General features: G+C 37.6%; 1 protein-coding gene and 1 non-coding gene across 3 annotated transcripts in view; one reads left to right on the top strand and one right to left on the bottom strand.

Annotated features, from left to right (window-relative positions):
* The window catches only part of ADAMTS6 (ADAM metallopeptidase with thrombospondin type 1 motif 6), a 145258-nt gene that overhangs the window by 89124 nt on the left and 28489 nt on the right, over positions 1-27645 (top strand). For both annotated transcript variants that reach the window (XM_005151915.3, XM_031051632.2), the window contains exons 12-19: positions 942-1087; positions 3341-3404; positions 16456-16558; positions 17667-17800; positions 19696-19819; positions 21075-21155; positions 25344-25507; positions 27076-27214. In XM_005151915.3, coding sequence (XP_005151972.1) covers positions 942-1087; positions 3341-3404; positions 16456-16558; positions 17667-17800; positions 19696-19819; positions 21075-21155; positions 25344-25507; positions 27076-27214 — 955 coding nt within the window. The remainder of the gene's footprint in view (positions 1-941; positions 1088-3340; positions 3405-16455; positions 16559-17666; positions 17801-19695; positions 19820-21074; positions 21156-25343; positions 25508-27075; positions 27215-27645) is intronic.
* Positions 14816-14978, bottom strand: LOC115946979 (U1 spliceosomal RNA). Its single transcript, XR_004080967.2, has one exon. It is a non-coding gene; the product is annotated as a U1 spliceosomal RNA (small nuclear RNA).

The following is a 27645-nucleotide window of genomic DNA, read 5'->3' as shown; positions in this document are numbered from 1 at the left end:
AGCAGATGCCCACCTTTTGGAAGTGAGATGTGCAGATTCAGGTCAGAGTAAACCTGTAATTTACTCTGTCACCTAAGCCTGTAGTGGTGGGAAAAGGTTATCTAACTGAGCTGCTCCAGATTCTCAGTGATGCACCAGAATGTGGATCAAACTACAGGCTCCAGAATTGTTTCTGAATGGTTTAAAAAAGGTTTCTGACTAAGGGAATTATAAACTTATTTTAACAATGAACCATTGTGTGTCTTTTTGTATGTCCAGTGTGACAATATTGCAAAGTTTAAGTTTTTGTATGAGTGGGGTATACATGTTCATTCTGTCACTGAACAAGTGGCCACTCACTATTATATAACTATTTTCTGTACTATGTCTAATACTTTGGCACTACTTTTGTTATGTCTGTAGGGCTAGTGTAAATGAAGTACTGCAACAAATTCTTCTTCCATTGTAACCTCATCCAGGTTTTCTTTTTTAAAATGTAACTGAATACTTTCTTAAAAATACTGTTGAGGGGAATTTTTCATTTTGCATAATGGAGCCTCTGCACGAATCCTAAGTGGAGGGTGTTTTACGAAACTAATCTTGGAGATGAATCTTAGTGTTTAAAGGAATGTTAGCAGCTTGGTAAGCAACTTGTAATTCCTTTAATAAGAAACACTAAGGAGGATGTATGAAGAAAAAAAGAACAAAAGATTTTAAGTTTGCTTTAACTTCTGGTGTGTGATAGGAACCTATAATTCAGGACTTGGTGAAGACAATTAACAATTCACACACACCCTCACCAATGTCTAAACATGGCTAGAAAAAGTAAAATATTAGTCATGTTATCTATACAGAGAATGCTAATGCCTATAATTGGTCATTGCCTGACCCTTATATTTTTCTGTCCTGATAACTCTGTCAGCCTGGAAGCTAATTCTGTGTTTTTTTGTGAAATCTTTCAGTGGTGTTATCAGGGAGAGTGCGTACCTTTTGGCACTTGGCCCCAGAGCATAGATGGGGGTTGGGGTCCGTGGTCAATATGGGGAGAGTGCAGCAGGACCTGCGGGGGAGGAGTCTCCTCATCTATAAGACACTGTGACAGTCCAGCGTAAGTAGCTAAAGTAAGCCGGAGCCAACAAAAAGACACATTTGGAAATTATTCAAAACTGTGGTTTCAACATGTTATCTGTAAAAATGTTTTGCTAGTTTGCCAGCATTTGTCTTCAAAATTGCAGACAGAAATACTTAAACAGGAGAAGTTCCCTAGACATACTTTTAATGTTTTTAACCTATCTTCTCTACTGTAAAGATAGCTGGATTTTATTTAGCAATAACCAGAATGGTTTTCTTTCTGCATCTTGCTGTTCATGCAGAATATATTTAAATTATGTCTTAGATAGATTCTTTCTTTAAACATATTACCTCTAACACTTGCCTAGGATATAAAATAACTATTGCCAGTTACTTATTAAAATCACAACACAGTATTTCCAAGCTTTTGCATACAACTGCTTAAATGTAAACCGTACTTAGTAATAGTAGGTTGCATACATTTATATGCTGTCATGTCCAGCACTTAGCTGTGACTTCCCACTGACTCTTAAAACAATTCATCAGCTTTACCCTCTGCCACCACTCCCAGTTGGTCCATCTACTCTCTCTCGAGGAGCCAGCTTCTCTACTACAGTTTGATCTGTTGTGTGTATCTGTACTTGTCATGTCATCTGTCTGCTTTCCAGTGTCCTGACCATTGTTCCATAGTCTGTCAGGTAACTAACTGTTCCTCTCCTTGTCACTTCTGCTTCTCAAACGAGGAGTGCTCGCTTGTTTGCATTGCAGATCTTTGCTAAATGGATCATTGCTTTTTTCTGTTGCTGCTTTTTCTGTTCTGCTTACCTTGTCACAGCTATAGGCCTTTGCAGAAGGATAGTTTTATTACTCCGTACTGTGTTCTTATAATGTCCCGTAATCACTATTTCCATCACCATCATTAATTTTTAAGACCACTTTTTCTTGAAGACATTAAGCTTTTGTGCTTCTTTAATATAAATTCATTCTGTGGCATGTATCACTTCTTCCATATCATCTCCTCTCTGTAAACCTAAGTTCTTTGTTGCTTGTACCCACGTTTTGCAAGCCAGGCTGCACATCAGCTTTCCAGTGTGCTCTGCAAGACACCAAGGTGCTGTAATGTCATATTACTACTGCTTCAGGTATTCTGTTCACCTCCTGTCATTAGCAATAACTATCAAATCTGGCAAATAGCACTACTTACTGAATTAATTCAAAGGCAAAAAATATCCATATGCATTGGTAACATGTCAGACTATGTTACTGAGAGAATAATAAATTATTTTTCAAAGCAGCATGTAAAAATACCAGTGGAATATTTGTTCTGAGCATGAGTAATTTCCTAAGATTTTTTTAACTACTCCTGTTATCATATATATAGGTATGTTGAAAGGTGATTAAATTTTAAATGTTTAACAGTACATCAAGCAAATGCATTTGTGATGGGTGGGAAGGATGTCTGTATTAGGAAAAAATTCCTTTTGGTTCAGGGATAGTGTTGCTTGGTTAAATAGCTGTAATGTGATTTTCTTTCTATTCAGTATTGATTTCTATTCAGTATTGATTTTCTTTCTAGTTGATTGTAAATTCTTCCATTTCCTTATTATAAAACAGACACAAAGTTTTTTCATGTCTGCTTTCAAATTATGAGCCAAAGAGCTGATGTCTGATTAATCTTATATTTAAGTCAATGTAAATTGAAGATTTGACCTGTGTCAAATCTATCTTTGAAAGATAGATGAGGTTTTTGAACAGTTTGAGAATTTAAGAGCCAGTATGTTATTCACACTAATAGAAACGTGCTTACCCTGGAGTTTCCTCAACCATAATGCTGCTTAATTCAAATCAGAATCAGATTTTTGAACTAGAAAATGCAGTCTTTTCTGGCTCCAGTATTTACAGACAGTGTCTCTTCATTTCTTAATATTTTCAGGTGTAATATGAGAAGATTAAAAAAAAATGCTTCTCATATGGCTTTTTTACATATTTCTCATTTTAGTCTTATAAAGCAATCAAATAATTTAAAAACAATGCCTTTTTAGTATGTTCAAAATACAGTTAAACCATATATGTGAACTAGATGAATTGTCATTATATAAGTGATGATTTTCAGATACCCACTGCTTTTTTATCTGCTCCAATTCAATTCTGCAATTCTTATTAAATAAAATATTTCAAAATCTCACTTTAAAACTTCCATGTACTTTCAATTTTTTTATTTAATATATATCTCTTAAGACTTGTGTTTAGACTAATAATGCATCTACTAACACATAAACATGTTTTTCAGGCCTTCAGGTGGAGGCAAATATTGTCTTGGGGAAAGGAAGCGGTATCGCTCTTGTAATACTGATGTAAGTAAATTTTATTCCACTGTAAAATTATAATTAATTTCTTTGCTTTACATTTTAGCAGTAATGGATGCTTTTTTCACTTCAGAAAAGCCTTGAATTGTGCATTTTATTGGCAGAGAGTCCTGTAGGGCACTTGCATATTGCAGGCACCCTGTGAGTTCTGCTAAATGTTAGTATCCTTGGCTCAATGTGATGCCCAGCTGGTGCATTCACATTAAGGACTGGAGGGAGTTTAACATGAACATCAATGTTGAAAGTCAACAAGAAGCATTCCATGTCAGAGCAAAGATCTCTCTAGCCCAGTGTCTTGTCCCACAGTAGTGTCCAGTAACTCTGGGTGTCTCTAAATATAATTCTGGAGTCCCACATCGTGTCTGAACTATAACTGCTGCAAATAATGGGTAGGAAAAGGGGGAGTGACTTGAAACTGAAAGAGGGCAGATTAGATTAGATACTAGGAAAATATTCTTCACTATCAGAGTGGTGAGACACTGGATAGTGCAGACAACCCAGAGCAGCTGTGGATGCCCCATCCCTGGCAATATTCAAAGCCATATTGGACGGGCTTTGAGCAACCTGATCTAGTTGTAGGTGTCCTGACCATGGCAGGGGTGTTGGGCTACATGAATCCACTTTTAAACCCTCTTACTCTTTTTATACTTTTATAACTTCCCATACCAGTGTGCTACATAATCACCTTACACAATCTGTGAAAATGCATTTCTTTATGTTTTAAGCTATTTCACAAAATGGCAGATGTAAAACACACCTATCTGCTGATTTAAAACACAAATGATCTGCTTCTTGTATTAGTAGAATGATCATGCAGTTTTATTTTAGAGCTGAGCTAATGAAGTAATGAAGCCCATAGAGAGGATGGGGTAGAGGCTAAAGGTATAAAGTCAAATTGTAAAGCTAAATTACAAATACAGTTAAGTTAAAAATTGAACTAGAGTACCTGCCAATGAGGAATTTCAGTAGTCAGTTTCCAAGTCAGTAGCACTATAAACATAAACAGGCTTTTGTATTTGTTTCAGCCTCAAATTTGTCTTAATTTTCTTCTTAAATCAAGAAAGCTCCTTCGAGTGGGAGAGTCTGTACCTAAAGGTGGTGTTTCACCTGTTTATCTTCTGACATTTTTCAGGAAAAAAAACTCAGTAGCTAGTATGCTGATTCCTTGAAAAAAAGCCCTGGCTTTTATGATCATTACGAGTTATCATAAGTTTCAGTTCTGCAAACTTCTCTATGGAGGTTATTATTAGGCTGTGTTACAAATTTCCAAATCAAAAATTACTTTCCTATTGCTAATTGCAGCTCCTCTGTTCACACAGCCAAGAAGTGTGTTAGGACTCTTGGCTAGAGTGTTAGGTGTTTAGCCACAGTAAAAGAGATTGAAGCTGAACTGTTTGTCCAGTAGGAGCTGTAAAACTTTTGTAGTCACAAAGCCTTCCAGTTTGCAGTGCACCATTCTGAAACTCTGACCATCTTACTTTTTTTCTGTAAATGTGTATCTTTACACTTGGCTGTCCTTGTGCAATTTTCATTGAAGGGGTCCAGCTTATCAGATTTTCTCCTGTAATTAATTTACCTTCCTCTTTATTTTCACTCAGATGGTCTTTTTGTAATTGGAAGACTTCATAAGTAAGATTGTTTTTCATATTTCCAATTCACAAATGAGAATATTGAGTCACAGTTAAGTGTGTTTCTTTTTCTTACAATTGGTAGGAAATATGTCTACAAGTTCACCAACTGAGAATTCCGTATTGAAATCTGTCATTCAATAATTAGTAAATTTAATATATGATTTAATAGAATCATAGAATAGATAGGGTTGGAAAAGACCTTAAAGATTATCAAGTTCCAACCCCCCTGCCACGGGCAGGGACACCTCATACTAAACCATATCACTCAAGGCTCTGTTCAATCCCTTCTTGAACACTGCAAGGGATGGAGCATTCACAACTTCTGTGCGCAGCCCATTCCGGTGCCTCACCGCCCTCAAAGAACTTTCTCCTTATATCCAATCTAAATCTCCTCTGTTTAACCCATTACCCCTTGTCCTATCACTACAGTCCTTAATGAATAGTCCCCCCCCCCCCAGCATCCTTGTAGGCCCCCCTCGGATACTGGAAGGCTGCTATGAGGTCTCCACGCAGCCTTCTGCAGGCTGAACAGCCCCAACTTTCTCAGCCTGTCTTCATATGGGAGGTGCTCCAGTCCCCTGATCATCCTCATGGCCTCCTCTGGACTTGTTCTAACAGTTCCATGTCCTTTTTATGTTGAGGACACCAGAACTGCACACAATACTCCAAGTGAGGTCTCACAGGATCAGAGTAGAGGGGCAGGGTCATCTCCTTCAACCTCCTGGTCACGCTTCTTTTGATGCAGCCCAGCACAGGGGTGGCTTTCTGAGCTGCGAGTGCACACTGAATTCGGATGTTGGGTGGGATAGTGTTGAACGCTTTGCACAAGTCCAGGTAGATGACATCAACTGCTCTACCCCTGTCCATCAGTTCCATAGCCCCATCATAGAAGGCCACCAAATTGGTCAGGCAGGATTTCCCCTTAGTGAAGCCATGCTGGCTGTCACCAAGCACCTTGTTGTTTTTCATGTGCCCTAGCATGCCTTGCAGGAGAATCTGCTCCAAGATTTTGGCAGGCACAGAGGTGAGACTGACTGGTCTGTAGTTCCCTGTGTCATCCATTTTCCCCTTCTTGAAAATGGGAGTTATATTTCCCTTTTTCCAGTTATCGGGAACTTCACCTGACTGCCATGATTTTTCAAATATGATTTGCAGTGGCTTTGCAACTTCATTTGCCAGCTCCTTCAGGACCCGCGGATGTATTTCATCAGGTCCCATGGACTTGTGCATATTCAGGTTCTTAAGATGGTCTCGAACCAGATCCTCATGTACAGTGGGCCCAAGGTCTAGGTTTTCACAGTCCCTGCGTCCGCCTTCCAAGACTCTGGTGGTGTGGTCAGAGCCTTTGCCAGTGAAGACTGAGGCAAAGAAGTCATTAAGAACCTCAGCCTTCTCCAAATCCAGGGTAGCCAGTTCTCCTGATAGCTTCCAGAGAGGGCTCACATTGTCCCTTTTATTTGCCATGTATCTATAGAATTCCTTCCTGTTATCTTTCACATCCGTCACCAAGTTTAATCCTAACTGGGCCTTAGCTTTCCTAACCTGGTCCCTAGCTTCCCAGATAACATCCCTGGATCCTTCCCAGGCCACCTGTCCTTGCTTCCATCTTTCATAAGCTTCTTTTTTCCTTCAAATTTTCATCAGCAGCTCCTTATCCATCCAAGGAGGTCTCCTGGCCCTCCTGCTGCACTTCCTTCTAGTTGGGATGCGACACTCCTGAGCTTGTAGCAGGTGATCCTTGAATATCAGCCAAGCGTCTTGGTCCTCCCTGCCCTCTAGGGCTATATCCCATGGAACCTTGCTAATCAGGTTCCTGAAGAGCCCAAAGTCTGCTCTCTGTTCTTTACTGAATGAATATCTGTTTGTTTCTTTTAAGTCAGAATGTTGTGTGCTACTATGTTAAGTGCCTTATAAAAATGTAAACATTCTATTATTGTTTTAATTTAGCCAGGGATTATAAAAGGTTTTAGTTGATAAAAATTATACAAAACACTGATTTGTATGATTTGTATTTACCTTTCCTTTAAAACTGTATCAGTCAGGTTTCTGACAGTTTTTCTGTTTCTTTGGGATTGATATCAGGCAGGCTGTAACTAGAATATTCTGTTTGTGTATTTCAAATAGTGACCTGTTTCAGTTTGTACACACAAAGATATGTTAAAAAATTCACATTAACACACAGAAGCCTTGCTCTGTTAACTCTTTGAGGGCTTTTGTGAGATAATTGTCCAGGTGTTCTTATTAAAAATATTTATCTTCAGTAGATGTTATTTAGCATCTGCTGCAGTTACTAGTATTTAAGAAAGTTTATGTAATCCTGCTGCCACACAAATACACAATTTCTAAATGCTTTTTTATTTACTAAGAATTATAGCTACCTAGTGTTATCATTGAAATGTTGCGAGGATTTGTTGTTTTTTTATAATATTTTATTTCTTATTATCAGGTAGTTTTCAGACCATTTTATTCCTGGTTGGTTTTACTTCTTTTATTCTTTCTTTCTTTGATTATAACTGAGAGGAAGCTTATAGGGTCACAGAAGAAGCATCTGGAAGGTATCTGAGGAGGCCATTCAGGCTGTTCCCTGGCTTGAAGGCAAAATCAACTGTCATTTAAACCATTAAACCATTCTTATCTGATTGTAAGGCATCTGACCTGTTTTGAAATGCCTTCTGTCCTGGAGATACCATTAGATTTCTTCAATACCCTTACAGTCAGGGCAGTTTTCATAAAAAAAAAAAAGAGTGTATGTTTTCCTATCCTTTAAGACCCTTACTCTTTTCCCAGTAAGAAAACAGCTGATATCATCCCTCTATAAGAGGCTTGCCTGTGTTTTGCAGATTAGTATCGTGTCTCTTTTTGGTCTTCTTTACACTGGATAGATGGTGCCCAAACCTCTGTATAGGATTCTAGCTAAACCCTTTCAGTGATAAGGAATACTAAGATAACTTAGTATCGTAAGTGTAACTTAGTTTTTCATCTTTTTGGCGGGGTTCTGTTTATTCATTTGAGTATTGTGTTTATTTTTTTTGCAGGAGTGACAATATTTATTTAGCCTGTGTTGATGTGTAATGCCTAAATCCCTTTCTTAAAAGCTGCTCTTTATTAAATCATTCCTCAAATTGTGCTTGCGCAGTTGGTTGTTCCTACTCAAGTGTAGTAATTTGCATCTATTACTTTATTTTAAACCACTGCTCCAATTTATCAAATCTTTCAAAATTATAGAACTCTATTCCAAAATTTTCATTCCCTGCCTATATTCATATTTCAGGCAATAAGTTAAACAAGATACTAAAAGGGAAACTGCATTTTGTTATCTAGGTCTTAAAAAGAATTCTTAAACAGCTGCAGACTCAGGCCAGGCAATTTTGAAATGCCATTCTCACAGTTTGACTGGGAATAATTATTTTAGCTTATTTTTGGGGTATGGTTTTCCAGTGCATAAACATTTGCTACTTACAGAAGTTTAAATTTCCTGCCTTAATGGTCTTGACAATTGTAGTCTAGTTCATTTATAGTAATATTTAGGGTTCTACATAACTAAGAACTGCTGAGATTAGTAGATTTTGTGTCAAGATTTATCACAGTCCTTAGTACCTGACATTTTTAATGTTTGATTAATGTAAGTGTTGAGAGCATGCAATTCTGTCATAGTTTTTATGAAAAATGTGTTGTTTGTACCTCTTTTCTGTTGAAGTTTATCTTGCAATGTCAACGTTCATTGCCCATCTGTAATTTTCAATGTAGCACTCACTAAAGCCGGTACTATTTTTGACTACGTTTTTCTGTCAGAGATGAGAAAGTTGCCCTTTATTTTGACCATGTTAATTACTTTAATTCTTTGGAAACAGCACACACACTCTTAGTAGGTTTGTTTCTCATCAAACATTTCTAAAGCTATATATGACTTCTTAATTCAAAAGGCATCTGCTAATGGAAACATTGAGATCAGCAGCAAAGAACATTAGCTAATGAATTCTGGAAACAAAAGGATGGTAGAAAGAAACACACTCATCAGAAACTTATTTTCCACCACCAACCACAATACTTCTGGTAAAAGTATGTCTTTTTCCAGCCAAAGTACTTTTAATAAAAAAACAAACAAACAAAAAAAAGCTGATAGACTTGCAAGGCACATAATTCCTCAATTAAAAATAACTCATTTTCTGATTTAAAATAAGTATAGGATGTGAAATGTAATTTGGTATACATCTAAAACTGTAAAAGCCTTCTAATTTTTTTTATATTAATAAACTCATTTTGCTTACAGTTCTGTGAAGGGTTTATCTGTATGACAGTAAGTGTGCATGCATACCTTTAAAAGATTCTTGTTCTTCAGGCTTTTACTAGAATGTAGGAAGTGGATTTTGTTGGTTCCTTCCTTTGTGCATGCATTCAGATGTGCATGCATACAGATACTGTTCATTGTTTTCATAATTTTAATATTTTCAAGCCAGTTTTTTCTAAAACACATTCATTAGAGGAGCTACATCATGGAATCATGGAACAGTACCTGAGTTTTAACTGTCACACTCCTGGCCGTGTTTTTGCATCTTCTGTGAGATGTACTATAGTCCTTTTTTAACAGGAAACAGGGAGCTCAATTACTGAATTCTGTCTGTCTTTAAGCTCCAAGATAAACACATTTCTGTGAGATAAAAGTCTTGGTGTTTTGTCTATGCTGGTTCAATGATTTTTTAGCACTTTTTAGACAAATTAGTTTTTATTCAGTCTTAAATTTTTTTATGTTTTCATCAAAGTCAATGCTTTTTTCAACTCCAAAGTTTAATTATTTCATCATTTTCTTATCACGACTTTGTCAGACCTGTCTTAAAATTCTTATATCTTCATTAGATTCTTCATGTTTTGCAGTCTCCTGAAACACCATTTGGAAACACAAGCAGCCTGTTGCTTGACAAGAGTTACCCGTGTACTATAACTGCATGAAAAACAGGAAATATTTTACACAATGAAGGGAAGACTTACGATACATTTACTTTGGGAAAATTACATAAAACAAGGAGGTAGTGCCAAAGAGCTGGCATTTTATAAATGCATATAGTAGCTTACTTTGCAGTAATATTTTTGCATTTCTATACCTATGATTTTTTATAGAATCATAAAATACCATGTTGGAAAGGACCTTGTGGATCATTTGGTCTAACCTTTCTTGGTAAAGCATGGTCTAGACTAGATGTCCAGCACTATTTCCAGTTGAATCTTAAAAAATGCCCAGTGTTGGAGAATCTGCCACTTCCCTGGGAAGATTATTACAGTGGCTGATTCTTCTCATTGTGAAAAACATTTTTCCTCTGTCCAGTAAGAGGAATTTCCCTTGGAATAATTTGTACCTGTTACCCCATATCTTTTCCATGTGACTCTTTGCAAAAAAGTGAGTGTCCATTTTCTTTGTAGCCACCCTTTAAATACTGGAACATTGTGATAAGGCCCCCCTAAGCCCTCAGAAGCCAACTATGTGAGAAAAGGCTGAAAGAGTGCGGCTTGTTCAGCCTGGAAAAGAGAAAGCTCTGGGGAGACCTTTTAGTAGACTTCCAGTACCTAATGGGTGGTCTGCAAGAAAGCTGGAGAGGAACTTTTTACAAAGGCATATGGGGATGGAATACAGGGTAATCATTTTAAACTAGAAGAGGGTAGATTTAGATTAGGTATTGGGAAGAATTTCCTTGCTGGGAGTGTGGTGAGACACTGAGCAGGTTGCCCAGAGAAGCTGTGTATGCCCCGTCCCTGGAAGTGTAAAAGATCAGATTAGAAGGGGTTTAGAGCAGCCTGATCTAGTGGAAGATGTCCCTGCCTATGGCAGGATGGTTGGAACTGGGTGATCTTTAAGGTTCCTTCAAACCCAAGCCATTCTAAAATTCTATGACTAGTCAAACTGCTAGAGCTGCGTTCAAGAAGAGGATACAGATACAGATAGTGATTTTAACGATTTAAATTGGCAAAAACTTAATTAGTATTTAATAGGGTAAAAGAAAGACTTCACATACAGGGGGCTTCTGCACCTTATCTTGTATGGCCCCTCTTGCTCAAAACTTCAAACAGGTTGCCCAGGACTGTGTCCAAATGGCTTTTGAGTATCACAAAGGAGGAAGATTCTACCACCGCCTCTTTGGGAAGCCTATACAAGTGCTCCATCACCCTCACAGTAAAAATGTTTTGTGATGTTCAGATAGAACCTGTGTTTCCACTTGTGCCAGTGCCCTGCTGGCCATGCTCCTTTGGATGCAGACCAAGGTACAGTTGGCCTTCTGGGCTGAGAGTGCACATTGCCAGCTCGTCTTGCATCTTTGATCCACCTGTACCTCCAAGTCCATCTCCCCAGGGGTACTCTCAATCCCCTCATCCCCCAGGCTGTGTTAATATAAGGGTTGCCGGTATCAACAGCAGCATTGGTTTTGCCTAAAGGCTTCTTTCCATAGGAAGCTTTATAGTTGAGACTGATTAACCAAAGGCAAAAAAATGCATTAGGTTCTTGAATGAGGCTGCTCTGGCCTCAGGACTTCGTATTAGTCCACAGCAAACTAATGTTCACTATTTCTGATGCACTTGGCCTTGTTGAACTTCTGAGAGTCACATGGGTCCACTTTTTTGATCTGTCCGTCTCTCTGGAAGGCATCCCATCCCTCAGGCATATAAGTTGCACCACTCAGCTTGGTGTCATCTGCAGACTTGCTGATGGCAGCACACTCAATCCCACTGTCTATGCCATTGATAGAGACATTAAACAGTACTGGGCCCAGTACGGACCCCTGAGGAGCATCACTCACCACAGACCTTCATCCACACCATTGAGCCATTGACAATTACTGTCTGGATGTGACCATCCAGTCAGTTTATTATCTGCTGGACAGTCCATCCATCTAATGCGTCTCTCTGATATAGAGAGAAGGATGTTGTCAGGGACCATGGCAAAGACCTTACAGAAGCTCAGACAGATGACATCTGTGTCCACTGATATAGTCACCTCATCATGGAAGGCCACTACATTGGTCAGGCAGGACTTGTCCTTCCCTTGGTGAAGCTATGCTGGTTGTCTTGAATCACTCCCCTGCCCACCATTTGTCTTATCATTGCTCCTAGGAGGACCTGTTCCATGGTTTCCCCAGGCACGGAGGGCAGACTGACAGGTTGGTAGTTCCCAGGATCCTCCTTTCTACTCTCTTTAAAACTAGGTGCAATGTTTCACTTTTTCCCACTCACCAGGAACTTCACTGGACTGCCATGACTTGTTCAGTATCATGGAAAGTGGCTTGGCAGCTACATCAGCCAATCCCTCAGGACTCTGGGATGCATCTTCTCAAGTCCTATAGATCATTGTTCAGGTTCCTCAAATGATCACAAACCTGATCTTCACTTACAGTGGGAGAGACTTTGGTTCCCCAGTTCATGTCTTGCAATTCATCCACTTGAGAGATGTGGGGAGAGAGCTTGCCAGTGAAGAATGAGGCAGGAAAGTTGTTGAGTACCTCAGTGTTCTTGTCTGTTGTTAGCAGTTCACCAGACTTCCTCATCAGGGGTGCATAGTTTCTTTGAATTTCCTCTTCTGATTGATACATATGTATAAACCCTTCTTGTTACTCTTTTCAGTCCTTGCCAAATTCAGCTAATGGTACAGGTAAATTAGTAAGTGGGATTGGAAAATAAGGTGTAGTTTCCAGTATCATAAAATCATAGAATCATAGAATAGTTAGGGTTGGAAAGGACCTTAAGACCACCAAGTTCCAACCCCCCTGACATGGGCAGGGACACCACACACTAAACTATGTCACCCATGGCTCTGTCCAAACCGACCTTCAACACTGCCAGTGATGGAGGCAGCATTCAGAGCTTCTCTGGCCAACCCATTCCAGTGCCTTACCACCCTTACAGTAAAGAATCTCTTCCTTATATCAAATCTAAACTTCCCCTGTTTAAGTTTTAACCATTACCCCTTGACCTGCCACTACAATTCCTAATGAAGAGTCCGTCCCAGCCCCCCTTAGATACTGGAAGGCTGCTATGAGGTCTCCATGCAGCCTTCTCTTCTCCAGGCTGAACAGCCCCAACTTTCTCAGCCTGTCTTCATACAGGAGGTGCTCCAGCTCCATCCCCTGATCATCCTCATGGCCCTCCTCTGGACTTGTTCCAAGAGTTCCGTGTCCTTTTTATGTTAAGGACCCCAGAACTGCACACAATACTCCAAGTGAGGTCTCACAAGATCAGAGTAGAGGGGCAGGATCACCTCTTTGCACCTGCTGGTCACATTCCTTTTGATGCAGCCCAGCACACAGGTGTCTTTATGGGCCACGAGAGCACACTGCAGTGGGCTCAAGTTCTTTTTCTCATCGATCAACACCCCCAAGTCCTTCTCCACAGGGCTGCTCTGAATCTCTTCTCTGCCCAACCTGTGGCTGGGTCAGGGACCTTGCACTTGTCATGGTTAAACTTCATGAGGTTGGCATCAGCCCACCTCACAAGCATGTCAAGGTCCCTCTGAATGGCATTCCTTCCCTCCAGCGTATCAACCGAACCACACAGCTTGGTGTCATCGGCAAATTTGCTGAGGGTGCACTCAATCCCACTGTCCATGTCAGTGACAAAGATGTTGAACAAGACTGGTCCCAACACATATGCCTGAGGAACACCACTTATACTGGTCTCCAGACGGACATTGAGTCATTGACCACAACTCTTTGCTTGTGGCCATCCATCCAGTTCTTTATCCACTGAGTGGTCCACCTATCAAATTGATGTCTTTCCAATTTAGAGACAAGGATGTCATGTGGGATAGTGTTGAATGCTTTGCACAAGTCCAGGTAGATGACATCAACTGCTCTACCCCTGTCCATCAGTTCCATAGCCCCATCATAGTAGGCCATCAAATTGGTCAGGCAGGATTTCCCCTTAGTGAAGCCATGCTGGCTGTCACCAACCACCTTGTTGTTTTTCATATGCCTTAGCATGCCTTGCAGGAGAATCTGCTCCAAGATTTTGGCAGGCACAGAGGTGAGACTGACTGGTCTGTAGTTCCCTGTGTCATCCATTTTCCCCTTCTTGAAAATGGGAGTTATATTTCCCTTTTTCCAGTTATCGGGAACTTCACCTGACTGCCATGATTTTTCAAATATGATTTGCAGTGGCTTTGCAACTTCATTTGCCAGCTCCTTCAGGACCCGCGGATGTATTTCATCAGGTCCCATGGACTTGTGCATATTCAGGTTCTTAAGATGGTCTCGAACCAGATCCTCATGTACAGTGGGCCCAAGGTCTAGGTTTTCACAGTCCCTGCGTCCGCCTTCCAAGACTCTGGTGGTGTGGTCAGAGCCTTTGCCAGTGAAGACTGAGGCAAAGAAGTCATTAAGAACCTCAGCCTTCTCCAAATCCAGGGTAGCCAGTTCTCCTGATAGCTTCCAGAGAGGGCTCACATTGTCCCTTTTATTTGCCATGTATCTATAGAATTCCTTCCTGTTATCTTTCACATCCGTCACCAAGTTTAATCCTAACTGGGCCTTAGCTTTCCTAACCTGGTCCCTAGCTTCCCAGATAACATCCCTGGATCCTTCCCAGGCCACCTGTCCTTGCTTCCATCTTTCATAAGCTTCTTTTTTCCTTCAAATTTTCATCAGCAGCTCCTTATCCATCCAAGGAGGTCTCCTGGCCCTCCTGCTGCACTTCCTTCTAGTTGGGATGCGACACTCCTGAGCTTGTAGCAGGTGATCCTTGAATATCAGCCAAGCGTCTTGGTCCTCCCTGCCCTCTAGGGCTATATCCCATGGAACCTTGCTAATCAGGTTCCTGAAGAGCCCAAAGTCTGCACATTAAAAAAAAAAAAAACCAAAAAAACAAAAACCAGCACACCGTAAGTGCTAGGGATGAGCCTCACCCTGGGAAAACCACCTGCTTGGTTATTGTGTCTCCTCTGCCAGGTAAATATCGTAAGGATTTAGATTCAGGTTGTGGTGTGGGTCAAGGCTGATCCCTCTACTGGTTGGAGAACATGGTAAAAAAAGGCAAATTGAATTTGTGTTGCCATTAGAAAAACTTGTTTCTTTATTTACATAGCTATGTTTTATTCTCAGTTTTATCATCTGAAGAATTACAGAATTTAAGTAGGTCTCCTTAGTTGGTTTTTTTTTTATCAGTAAATATATTATATTCCAAAATGTACTTTTATGTGGAGGGAGATAATAGTGATTTATTGGGAAAAAAAATTACATACTGTCTAATTACATACTGTGTTTTAATTTATATGGGAACAGCTTCAAAATTGCAAAACCAAATTCTAGCTTCTGAATTACATTGCAGTGGACTGGCTGTTAAAAGAGCTTGATTCATGTATACTGAGAATCGTAATTATTTTATTAATATTTGCATTGTGCAGCAAATTTTTATCATCTGACTTTACAGAAACCCTTTCACTTCAGTTCATTTCACATTCCTGAACTGTGCTAAGTGACTTAGATACATAGGAAGACGAGTAAAACCATCATAAAATGGACACTTCTGTTGCTCATAAAATAGTATTTATTGACACCTCTGTTTTCTGTCAAACAAATTCTTTTTCAGTCTAAAAATTATTTTAATCTGTATTTCAAATACTTTGTCTGATGAAGCTTGCCCTTTCAGCAGGTACTTTAACACTGATAACAATGTTTAATGTACTATCTAAATTTTGGGTCTCTTCAAGATTAGTTATGATTATTATTGTGAACCTGCTGATAAAAAATGTGAGAAACAGCAAAGAATTCTCTTTCCCATAATTCTTTCCAAGATGAATTTCACTTATACCTACCCTTATTCCACATAAGAAAGATACTTTACAGTTTTGTTATTGATAGTGTGAAGTAGCGAAAGTTAAATGGAAGACGTTTTTATTTCGTCACTTGGAGACTGGTAAAAATCAGAGCCAAACATGGTATCTGCAGAGCCAAACATGGTATCTGTTCTCAGCCTTAACACAATGCATTTGTCAAGGTTACAGGTAATAAGAGGTGATTAAACTCTAGAAAGTGTTTGGGTCTTTTTTTCTTGATGTCTTTCTTAGTAGCATTTCTCAGTACAGTGTAACTGAGCCTACAGCTCTTACCAAATTATTTTGATTTCATTTTTTCAGCTGTTTATAAGGAAGTAGCTGATGACATAGTTTGATGTGATTCTGATTGTCCTATTTTATGGAAACTGTTATATACCAGTACCTTTGCTTAAATTACTTCAGTTACTTCATGCCAGGCTATGATTACAAAATAAATGCTGTAAGACAATAAAGTATGTTCCAGAAGCAGAGCCACAAGACAAAGCAGGGAACCACCTCCAGGTTTTGGCTGATTATGTTTGCAATGTAAGCTTATGAGCATTTCCTTTTCTGTTGATACTTGGAAGAAATTAACCTTTTTTTGTCTGTATTATTTTAGCCATGTCCTTCAGGGGCCCGTGATTTTCGAGAAAAGCAATGTGCAGATTTTGACAATATGCCTTTCCGAGGAAAGTATTATAACTGGAAACCCTACACTGGAGGTAATGGTCATCTTCGCAAAAATGTTTCCATATGTGAAGTCTTAAAAATTATATAAATAGTAATGTTTGTAAATAAAATATTTTGCTTAAAATATAATGAGCTATGTTTACTAGTACTTTTGTCAGTTGCTGAAGATATTGCAGAAGAGCCATCTGTATTCTGATACAGTTTTGTTTTTACTAAAGAAGAGTGAGCATTGTTGTAGGGACTCCAATTTAAAAATATGGAGCCCTTCTCCACCTGCAGTTGTAATATAATTAGGGTTTCTATAGATGATCTGTAAGTGCATTTTATGCCATGGTGATGAGTTCAGTGTAAAAAAATTCTCACCATTGTTCTTCCTTTCTTAAGGTAAGGATAAGAGGAAAGGGAAGAAGAATTTATAAAACTCTCTAATTCAATTACTAATGCAGTAACTTAATTATGAATTATTGCACTGTACAATAAAAGGGTCTTTTGCAGGGAAGAGGGATATAATCTCTTTTTGTGACAGTTTTTATGTTTCTGTCATTCTAAGTTTGTAGATTGTTCTTGTATTATTTTGGTTTTTCCTCTTCTAAACCTATAGGGAATAAATCCATGTTTCCGCTTGTGTTTTTGTATTTTACTGATGTGGATAGTTTTACTCTTAGTTTTTTAGATAAAATGCCTAAAAAGGATCATTGTGATCATGTGGTCTGAGTTATAATGTAATCCTGTAGGACTAAATTCTTAGCTAAAATAGTCTGATCTTTGCTTTGAAATTTACATTTATATACTTATAGCACTATATTCTTTTGTTATTCTTGTTTTTCAAATGGTGAAGTGGTATCCTTATTGTTTTAAATTGTTCAATAATCATTAGGGTTGTATTAACATAATGGAATCGTTATGGAGCCAGCCAACCTTGCCATATCTTACTATGCGAAATAATCTTTTTTGCAAGAAAGAAGAGTCAAGTAGAGAAATCAATAAAGGGAAGTTAAATAAAGTGTGTACATTATATGTGTCAGGTATGAGATAAGATTATAAATTTCAGATCTGTTTATGCATATATACCTTTAAACAGCTGTTAACTTTTCAAGACTTCTGTTTGGTTTTTTTTTTTCATTCATTTTTGTTGTCCAGGTGGGGTTAAACCATGTGCATTAAACTGCTTGGCTGAAGGTTATAATTTTTACACTGAACGTGCTCCTGCAGTAATAGATGGGACTCAGTGCAATGCTGATTCACTGGATATCTGTATCAATGGAGAATGCAAGGTTACAAATGTTTTATAAAGTACTTAAGGATTAATTTGTTGTATCTACTATCTCCTACATTTAATTATGGTACTTGCTTATATGGAACACGAGTGTTGACAGGTCAAATTGCTAATGAGAAAGTAAGATTGAGACAAAAAGATAAAAAATTACTGCATAAGTTAAATAATTTAAATTTCAGTAGCTTCTTACAGACATTCATAGAATCCTTTATTTTGTCTTTTTTTTTCTCTTGCTGTATGTTTTCTGTTGAAGAATTGGTGGAAAGGGCAACAGGAGATGAACAGAATACTTGCACTGTTCCAAGGCCTGTTCCATCATTCCAATTAGAACACCACTCTGACTGAAAAACAGTAAATGTGAACGTATTAATTTGTTTCTCTCTAACTAGTTCATCCTGTTGCAAGCAATTCTGCTATTAATGTCATTGAAACAAAGTTGCCATTATTTCTCTGTAGTTCTAGGAGAAAGTGTATAATGATGCAATTATTTTCCATTTACTGAAACTCTGATTATCTATCGTGTAAGATTCCTATAGAATTGCATTACATAAATTTGAATAGAATTGAAGGTCTGCGCCATATTTTTGGTTATGTACATCCCACTGCTGCTTCAGTTTAGCAAAGTGTTTAATTCTGTGCTTAAGTCTAAACATCTGAACTGTGCTGGTGACTCTAAAAAGTATTTTATTTTACTGAAACTACTAACATAACTAAAGCTTAACCCAATGCTAAAGTTCTTTGCTAAATTGAGGGCTGAAGATGTAAGTTTATTGAATAGCAGGATGATATAAAAAAATAACCTATGGAATTCTGGTGTTCTTTGTGCAGATTTTGATAGTTTTGGAAAGTCTTTTAAAACAAAATTTCAAGTTGAGACTGAGCTATGTAATAAAATTGGGTCTCTGTCTTCTTGGTGAATCAGAAAGTTGAAATGTAAATGGTTAGAATAATACCATTTTGTCAGTTATTTAAAGTGGTCTAATTTCTCTTATGGCCTATGAATTATGTATTTATGAGACACAAGATGAAATTGCTAGACAGTAAACAAAATTGTGTAGCTGCCCCCTTTTTTTGTATAAATCCCAGAAAAAATTGACAAGCTCCTGTGTTCATTCTGTTTACATCCTACTTGTTCATTCTCTTTTTTGTTGTGTTGTAAGGATCCAACTGTCTCTATTTTCATCAGCTTTGTAATAGGATTGACTCAATAAGTTGTAAGGAGTTAATAATTGTTCATTATATTCCTCAAGTAGGTAATCAGAAATGTAATGTATTTTTTATGATCAGTTATAGACACCTGTTTTTTCCAAAGGCTGTTTAATGCTATCTAATACAGCTTTTAATTCAGCCTTTCACTAAGTTTCGTTCTGCATTCATTCTTACAGTAATTTACACTTTACATTCAAGATTACAAAAACAATCATAAGTTTTGCCTGGATAACGTGGAAATACAGTTTATTAAGCTGTAAATGCCTTTGGGATTAATTTTTTGCTATATAAATGTTTAAGGAACACAGCAAGTGCTTGCCTTAACAAAGCAATATAGGCGGAACACAGTTAACTGTTGTAATATTAAGTAAAAATAAAACTAATAATTTATTGATAACTGTAATAATGAAATTGTTTGTAAAACACTGTGAGATCCCTTCCTGAAAGTCACCATAAAAGTGTGAAGTACTTATTAATCAAGATTTGGTAACAACCCAGATGTGTCTTGTTCTCCTTTATTTTCTTTCCCTTGTAAGTGAAAACCCACTTACAGTAGCAACTATCAAAACCAGGGTAGATAAAAAGAAGAACTGAGTATCTCAAACTTGAGACAAACACTTCAAAAAGAAGATGGTGGTGTAAGACCATCATCCTGTTAAAATATTTATTTTTATCTGTTCTCAGCATGTAGGTTGTGATAATATTTTGGGGTCTGATGCTAAGGAAGATAGATGCCGTGTTTGTGGCGGAGATGGCAGTACATGTGAAGCCATTGAAGGTTTCTTCAATGACTCACTGCCAAGAGGAGGTATGTGCATATATGCCCATTCTGTTGCACAATTCATTTAGATGTCCGTTTAGCAAATAACAGTGCTGCATTCATTTCCAGAATGGCATTGCTGCTAGTCGTTTGCTTTGACTCCTTTTGCTTTGTTGTTGCCTTTTTCTGTATTAGTTTAGATTTACACCAAATACAATATATTTCATTACTGAATATTTAGTTCTTACGGTTTTTAATGCACTTTAAAAAAGTGGGTGTTTTGTTTGGTTTTTTTAAAAATTCTTATCTAGTTAGGTGGTATAGTAAGAGTAATGTGTGTGATTTTAATGTGTATGGTAGAATCTGATATTTAGTCATACATGAAATTTTAGAACGGAAAGAATCCAGAAATGTCTCTTTAAGTTCATCTTACTAAGAACTCAGAAAACGTATATGGGCAATTAGTTTAAAGCTTAACTCAAAAAAGACAGTTATGGTGTTGTAATCTTAGTGTTACTAATTTTGAGCTCCCAAATACAGGAAAAGGATTGGTGCACTGGAGTGAGTTCAGTTCAGTGAAGGCCCACTAAGATTACTGGGCTCTGGAGCGCTTGCCCCTCTTTGGGAAAGGCTGAGACAACTGAGATTATTTAGCCTGGAGAAGAGGAGGTTTGTGGGGATCTAGTATCACCCTTCCAATACCTAAGAATAGGTTATGAATAAGGCAGAGCCAGGCTTTTCACTGTGGTGGGTACATGCTGAGAGAGGAGACAATGGCTGTAAATTAAAACGAGAGGTGCTGACCAAATGTAAGGAAAAAAAATCTTTCCCAGGAAGACAGTCCCGCCGCAGATCAGGTTGTTCAGAAAGGTTGTATAGTTTCCACCATTGGAGATTTTCCACAACCCAGCAGGATAAAGCACTGGGTAACTTGGTCTGTCTAGCAGACCCTGCTTATGGGACAAAGTTGGGCTAAATCACTGAGGTCTTCCTCAAACTGAATTATTGTGTGATCCTAAGGTCATTTTATATGTTAATTATTCATAATATGCTGTTGAAAATACTTTATTAGCACTTATAAAAAGGAGTTCCTGACTACATGGTAAGTTCTTGCTATCACTGTCAAATTTTTTTATTACATTTAAAGTGTTTTCCTTTTTATCACATGAAAGAAAGTCTTCAAGTACATTTGAATCCATATCTCATACTAATTTTTAGAAGAAAATAATTCGTAATGGGTAGTTTCATGACTAATGTTGATTAATGTAAACAGCAATAAGTAAAGTTTACCTTTGTGTTACAGGCTATATGGAAGTGATTCGAATTCCAAGAGGTTCTGTGCACATTGAAGTGAGAGAAGTGGCAATGTCGAAGAATTACATTGGTAAGAACATGGTTTAAATAGCAGGCTGTTATTAGGTCGGTTAATGTTGTGAATTGAAGGTACATTTTCTGGTTTGGCTAAACCATAGGCATATCAGAAACAGCAGAGGGAATTATTAGCTGTTAATATTAGGTTGTGGTCAGGCAGTTGCAGCAGTTGGTTAGGATGTATTCTCTTGAATGGAGCTAATGAGTTACATTGTATGATTCCTCCTTGTCCGCTCGGTGCAAAATCAGATCAATTCACTATAGTTATAGTGTCAGAATCCAGCTGAAGTGCACAAAGTGTATCCAAATGATGTACTGTCCCACACTGAGGTAGAGTCTTCCATTGGGGAAGTCTCTGATCTTGTGGGATTAAACTGGTTTAAAACATGATTTTATTCTTGCAATGGTTATTCATCAACGGCAATAGTTACTTAAATGCTAACAGTGCTGTGTCTTTATCTTAAGGCAATTTAAAATATCAATTATACAGTGTTACTGAGGTGCCATATGGTGTAGTTGCCATCCCTGTTTTATAGATAAGGAAAATGAGGTGCAGGAAAACTAGGTGCTTACTTGAGATAATTGAGGAAGCCTGTTGTAAAGCATAGAATTAAATTCCTATTTCCTGATTGTTATTAATTTCTTTAAAGACTGTGTTAAATTTTCTTCCTGCTTTTTTAATACTGATAAATACAAATCTGGCTTCATCAGACTCAAGACAGTACACATTTCTGAAAGTCTCTATACCCTGGATTGCATGGCAGTCCATTCACAGTAGTGCAAGAATACCTATTAGTCAAGAATACCTATTAGTCAAGAATAGATTAGAGAGCTGATTAGTTATACAACAGACTAACAGATTAACACAACACAAAGTTATTACATGTTAGACTAAACAGCAATTTACAGGCAATATGTCAGAGGTCGTTTTTGTCAATCTGCACTCCATGTAGTTGATGTGTATAACACTAACATGTTGGAAAGGATTATGTTGCCTTAAAGTGTGAGTTGTAGGGACAGTTATCCTCCTAGGTACATGAATTCCTAAATTGATGGTATTGATGGTATTTATTGCTGGATGCCTGATTTTCTTTCTGCCTGCCTCCACCCTTCTGTAATCCAGCAGATAATCAACCTCCCTCCATTCTGCAGGAGTAAAAACACCAGTACTCCAGTAGTACAGTGCTAATTATTATCTTTCCAGCATCACACTGCTCATGGCCCTTTCCCCATGTCAGAATATACTGTGGATAAGGTTGTTTATATGTCCTGTACTGACATTCAAACAGAGGTGGTGGGAGAGAAGTATATCATGCATCCTGTTGTGGCCATGTACAGCTAAGAACTATTCCATGGAGAGGTGAAAAACTGAACAAAGAGGATAACTCTTAGCTAGTACAATTCAGCTTGTAATTCTTTTTTATAAGCAGAGGAAGGTGATCTGGAAAAACATTTCAATTGGTGGCACTATCTGTCTAAAATGAAAGAAAAATGTATTTTTTCTTTGCTTAAATAAAAAATACAACTTAATTGGTATTTAATCTGGCCACAGATCTAAAAATATAAGGTATAACCTAAAACTTTTTCATGTCTGTGTCACAATTTCAAGGGGTTTCCTGAGCCCTGACTACACAAATAGGGGATTCCACTCCTACACTAGTTTCTTGTGTTTCCAGCTTTCAAAAGTGGCATTATACACTAGTGAAAGATAATCAAGGTCTCAGGGGCCACTTGATTTTGTGATGGAATGTTTTGATCTGTGTGTGTGAACCAGACCACTATTTTAGGATGACAAATTTCTGGAGATAGGAAGGTTTTAAATCTGTCTGCTCCCTTAAAAGCACTGTAAGAACACAAAGGTAGTTAAAAATGAGTCTATTCTGTTAAAATACATATCACAAGGGTATTGTTTTAGGGATATTTCTTTAGTGACATTGGCAATCTCACGGCTACTTCCCTGTCTTTATGGAGTTTCCTCTGTTGTTGCAGGACAGCTGTGTGGCCATACTGTGAACCAGATTAGAAAACTGACTCAGATTAAAATAACCATTTATGCATGTTCCTGTTTTTTCTTTTATGTGCACTGCTGCCAAATACAAGACCACAGTTTAAGAAATCAATTTATCCATTTGGAAGTAGGAAAAATAAAAGGAAAAAGTGAAACTCTTCCTCTGTAGTGGTCATGCTGCCTTCAGAGTTTCTTCTTTGTTCATTTCAGCTAGCAGGCTTTCAAGCTAACTAGCAAACATCCCATGGTTCCTTAACCTAAGATCCAGATTTTTGCTAGCCATGCCCTCAAATTCAGGCTACAGTTAGACATTTGGGAACTCAGTTAGCTCAGTCAGCACCTGTCCTCACCCTTCTCTGATCACTTCTCTTCCTCCTCCGCTGATCATTTATGCACCAGTATTGCTCCTGATGTAACAGCAAAAACATGTTTCTACAGTTGCATAAAGAGTTCAGTATCTTAAACTGATCTGTTGAGCAAATAACCCAGCAACAACAAAACTTCCTGATTTCAGAGCTGATGGAAAAATGTTGTTTTAGTAATGGAGTTATCTTCCCTTAAATGGCTTGATCCAGGGTGGTATCTTCTCTTATATTCCTCATATGCAACAGCGTCTTGTGTGCTAATTTTCTGTGGGCTTTCTGCATTCTCAAGTTCTCATAAATGATTCGATAAGGATATTAACTTGTTCCTTCTATCTCATATGCTAATAGTATTATGCCACCATGTCATCATTGTAATGTATTTTTTTACTGGAATGCTATTCACAACTGTGTGGCCTTCATGTATGTGTAACAACTGACATTGGGTAAATCTATTTACAGAATGCAAATGCATTTTTCATTGGCCGTAAGATGGGTAAAAAATGAACTGCTTTGCTTCTGCATATACATTAAGTGTATACAGCATACATATTGATTCTTCTTTTGATTAAGCTAAATTTTATGAAAGTAGGATGGATAGAAATTTTGACTGTCTAAAAATAGGACTACTGATAAAATACTGATGTTCAGCTGTAACATAGTTATTTCATATAGCATGCGAAATAGTGGCTACTGTTCCTTTCTTTAAGTACAGTACTGCTTGCATTTTTATACTTACCTTATACTCACTTCTTTTAACCATCTAATTCTTGTGCTAAAACCCCTATATAAACAATAAGGCACCTGAATTACTTTGCGAATTCCAGATAAGTATGTCAGAGCTAGTTTTTTACTCAAAGCATCACTGAGACATTTTCCCTAACTGTTTTAGGTAAACCATCTGTAAAACTGGATTGTAAGCTCTCCCTATCCCTTGTGATTGTGATAAGATTTTGTTCTTTATGTAGTGAAGTCACTTACTAGTCTCAATGAAAAATGACATGCCTTTTTGATCATATATTTCCAACCATCATTTTGCCTTTAAGAACATGTTTTATTTAAAGTAAATATGAATGCTGAATAACTTACGTCAAGAAGTCTTAACAGAATATTCACCATAAGATATAAAGTCAGTTTCATATTTAGAAACTAAACCTAATTTTATTAATAAAACATAAAATACAAGTTCCTGAATAATACATGTTTATCCAGCCTAATTGATTGCTTAGCTAAAAAGTTTATGTTGTATCTGTATTACTTTTCTGATTTAAAGTTTTAAATTAGGAATAATAAAATATTTTATCTGATTAAAGAGCTAGTAGTTGGGTTTGTAATAGAAGTATCTTGGATTTGGATATGGGGAAAAAACAATATAAGAGCTGATTGACACCATAAATCAGACTCAATGCTATTTCTCTTTTCCTCCTCTGCACACTACATGAAATACCTATTCCATGCCCCAACTTCTTAACCTAAAGATGAGATTGGTAATTGGTTATACATTTGAGACCTATCTCTTACATAAAACTGCATGCATTGCAGTTTTAGAGTTGAAGATACATTGCAAGTTGCAATAGGAATTCTGTTTTGTTCCATATAGCATGTGCATGTTGAAATCTGCAAAGTATACCTGCACATTGAAGATTATTGCAGAGGCAACATTGTTTCGACAGGGTTAAAGAAATGTCTTTATATGGCTTTAAGAAATAGTTATGTTGTACTGAAACTCCAGGCTTCTAGAAAATTTAGCAGATTAGTAGATAAATTTGAAATGGCTTCTCCATTATAAATGCTGCTTCCAATTTTTAGGTGGCTTGTATTTTTTTTTAAGCTTTAAAATCTGAAGAGGATGACTACTATATTAATGGTGCCTGGACTATTGACTGGCCAAGAAAATTTGATGTTGCTGGAACAGCTTTCCATTACAAGAGGCCAACAGATGAACCAGAGTCTTTGGAAGCACTAGGCCCTACTTCAGAAAATCTCATAGTCATGGTAAAGTTATAATTGATATATTTCTGAAATTTAAATAATGTATTTGTGTTCTGAGAAAAGACAAGGCCATGAATGAAATCAAAATAGTTTGTACCCCAAGGAAATCTCACAGAAAATGTCACATCTCTTTTAAATGCAGTTCAGAATAATGGTAGTTGGAAATTATAAATGGGGCATATATTGCATCTCTGCATATTGCTGATACATGTAAGTGTTGAGATATAGCATGACAATTCTTGACAGTTCTGTAGTGGTTTTAAGCCTGGCCTGAGTGTGAAGTATAGTCTGACCACAACAAGTAATTTGTCGCATGTTTATGTTGCTGTGACATACATTGTTCTGAACAGATGGTACAAAATACAAGAAAGTAACAGATGTGACCAGGATCCTGATACCCTTTCTCTGACAGGAGGCAGTAGTGAGCCTACTGTTGCATTACTACATTGACAAGAAACAGAAGAACAAGGTGACTCTTGCCCAGTATATTCTGTCATCTGTCATTCTTGCCGTTCAGGGATTGCTTGAGCCATATAGGATATTTTCTTGTATAGAATGATTGTTGCCTGGATATTCACATTTTAGGCAGCATTTCCAAACACATGAATCCTCTTTCTTCTTCTGTAGGTGTGGATCAGCTAGCGAGCCTATATAGAATGAGTTATGCTATGATAATAGTGTGCTTCTCATTCAGTCAGTGCCACTGATTTTCTTACTGAAAATTCTCTAGTCTTTTGTCCAAAGAAGATGAAATATGACCACAAAATATCACGTAAGATAGATGGGAATGAGGTAGTAGGGGATAAGAAGTATCAGATTGCTGCATCTAACATGATATATATTTCTGGCAACAGAAAGAAAAAGTTAGATAAAGTCAAAGACTAGTGTTCAATGCGTGGTATGTGGAGGATAGTCAACAATGAAGGTAGCCAAAAGCTCACAGCAATTGTTGCACTTCCATCTGTATCACTTGCAGTGATATGGCTGCAGTGAGTTTGATACTCCTCTAAAGGAGTCAAAGGTGTGATTCCACCAAGCTAATGCTGTTGGCTGTTGAATTAGGGGAAAACAATGACCTTGGCTACAGCCTGCTGCTGTTACTATTTTTACTATTATTGTAGTCAGTGGAAGTGCAAACAAGGGCAGAACTAGGTTCATAACTGCTGTGTGAGTAGCTCCTCACGGTATCGCAGTGAGGACTGCTGTATGTTTGCACAGTAATGTCCTTAACCAACTTTGACCTCACATAATTATTCAGCTGTCAATTTCCATTAAGACATTAATTTAATTAAAACTGTTTTTTTAGAACAATTATGTTAAGAATAAAGAACTGACAGAAGTTATTAAATTGTTAAGGATGAAAAAAGACAAAGCTCACCTTAGACAATAATACTTTTGTATATGTTTTAAGTTAGTCCAGATTCTTTTGGGAATACGTTAAAGAACAGCTATGGCTTCCTTTATTACTTTTTTTGCTTCCTTAGAACATAACACAAACCTAGATTAAATATCACTGTAGTTGCCCTCTGCTTGCCTGTTTTAATGGTATAACCAGTTGTTTTCAACTACAGATTCTGCTACAGGAACAAAATTTGGGTATAAGGTATAAATTCAATGTTCCCATCTCTCGCACTGGCAGTGGAGACAATGAAGTTGGCTTTGCATGGAATCATCTGCCTTGGTCAGAATGTTCTGCTACTTGTGCTGGAGGTAAGACACCAGGCAGTCTAGCTACATGGTAAAGTGAATTGCAAGATACAGTTTACTGCATAATTATCTAGGTAACTAGTTGAAGACATTTCTTTCAGACATGCCTCAAACCTGAATTTACTGTAAGAACATTTATCACAATGGGTTTTTGTTGGTTTCAGGTACTTCTAATATGTTCAGATGTTTGTTGTTAAATACAGTGTATCTTGGCACAGTGTGTTTTTCTGGTGATGCTTCTTCTGAGTTTGTCTTGAAGCTGGTATGTTTGCTTTTAGCAGGAGCTCGCTTGATAAAGGGCATCAGACGTTTTAAGTAAGGAGATTAAAAACCAGAAGGCAAATAAGACACCTGTAAATAAAGAGTTGTGTCTTTGTGTGTTTGTAGGTATTGCTTCACATGATCCTAGTAAGCCCTCCTATCCTCCAGCCACC

This window comes from Melopsittacus undulatus, chromosome Z (assembly GCF_012275295.1).
Source record: "Melopsittacus undulatus isolate bMelUnd1 chromosome Z, bMelUnd1.mat.Z, whole genome shotgun sequence".
NCBI lineage: Eukaryota > Metazoa > Chordata > Aves > Psittaciformes > Psittaculidae > Melopsittacus > Melopsittacus undulatus.
Note: the sequence above shows the minus strand (reverse complement) of the source record. Positions and strands in the feature narration are given on the sequence as shown.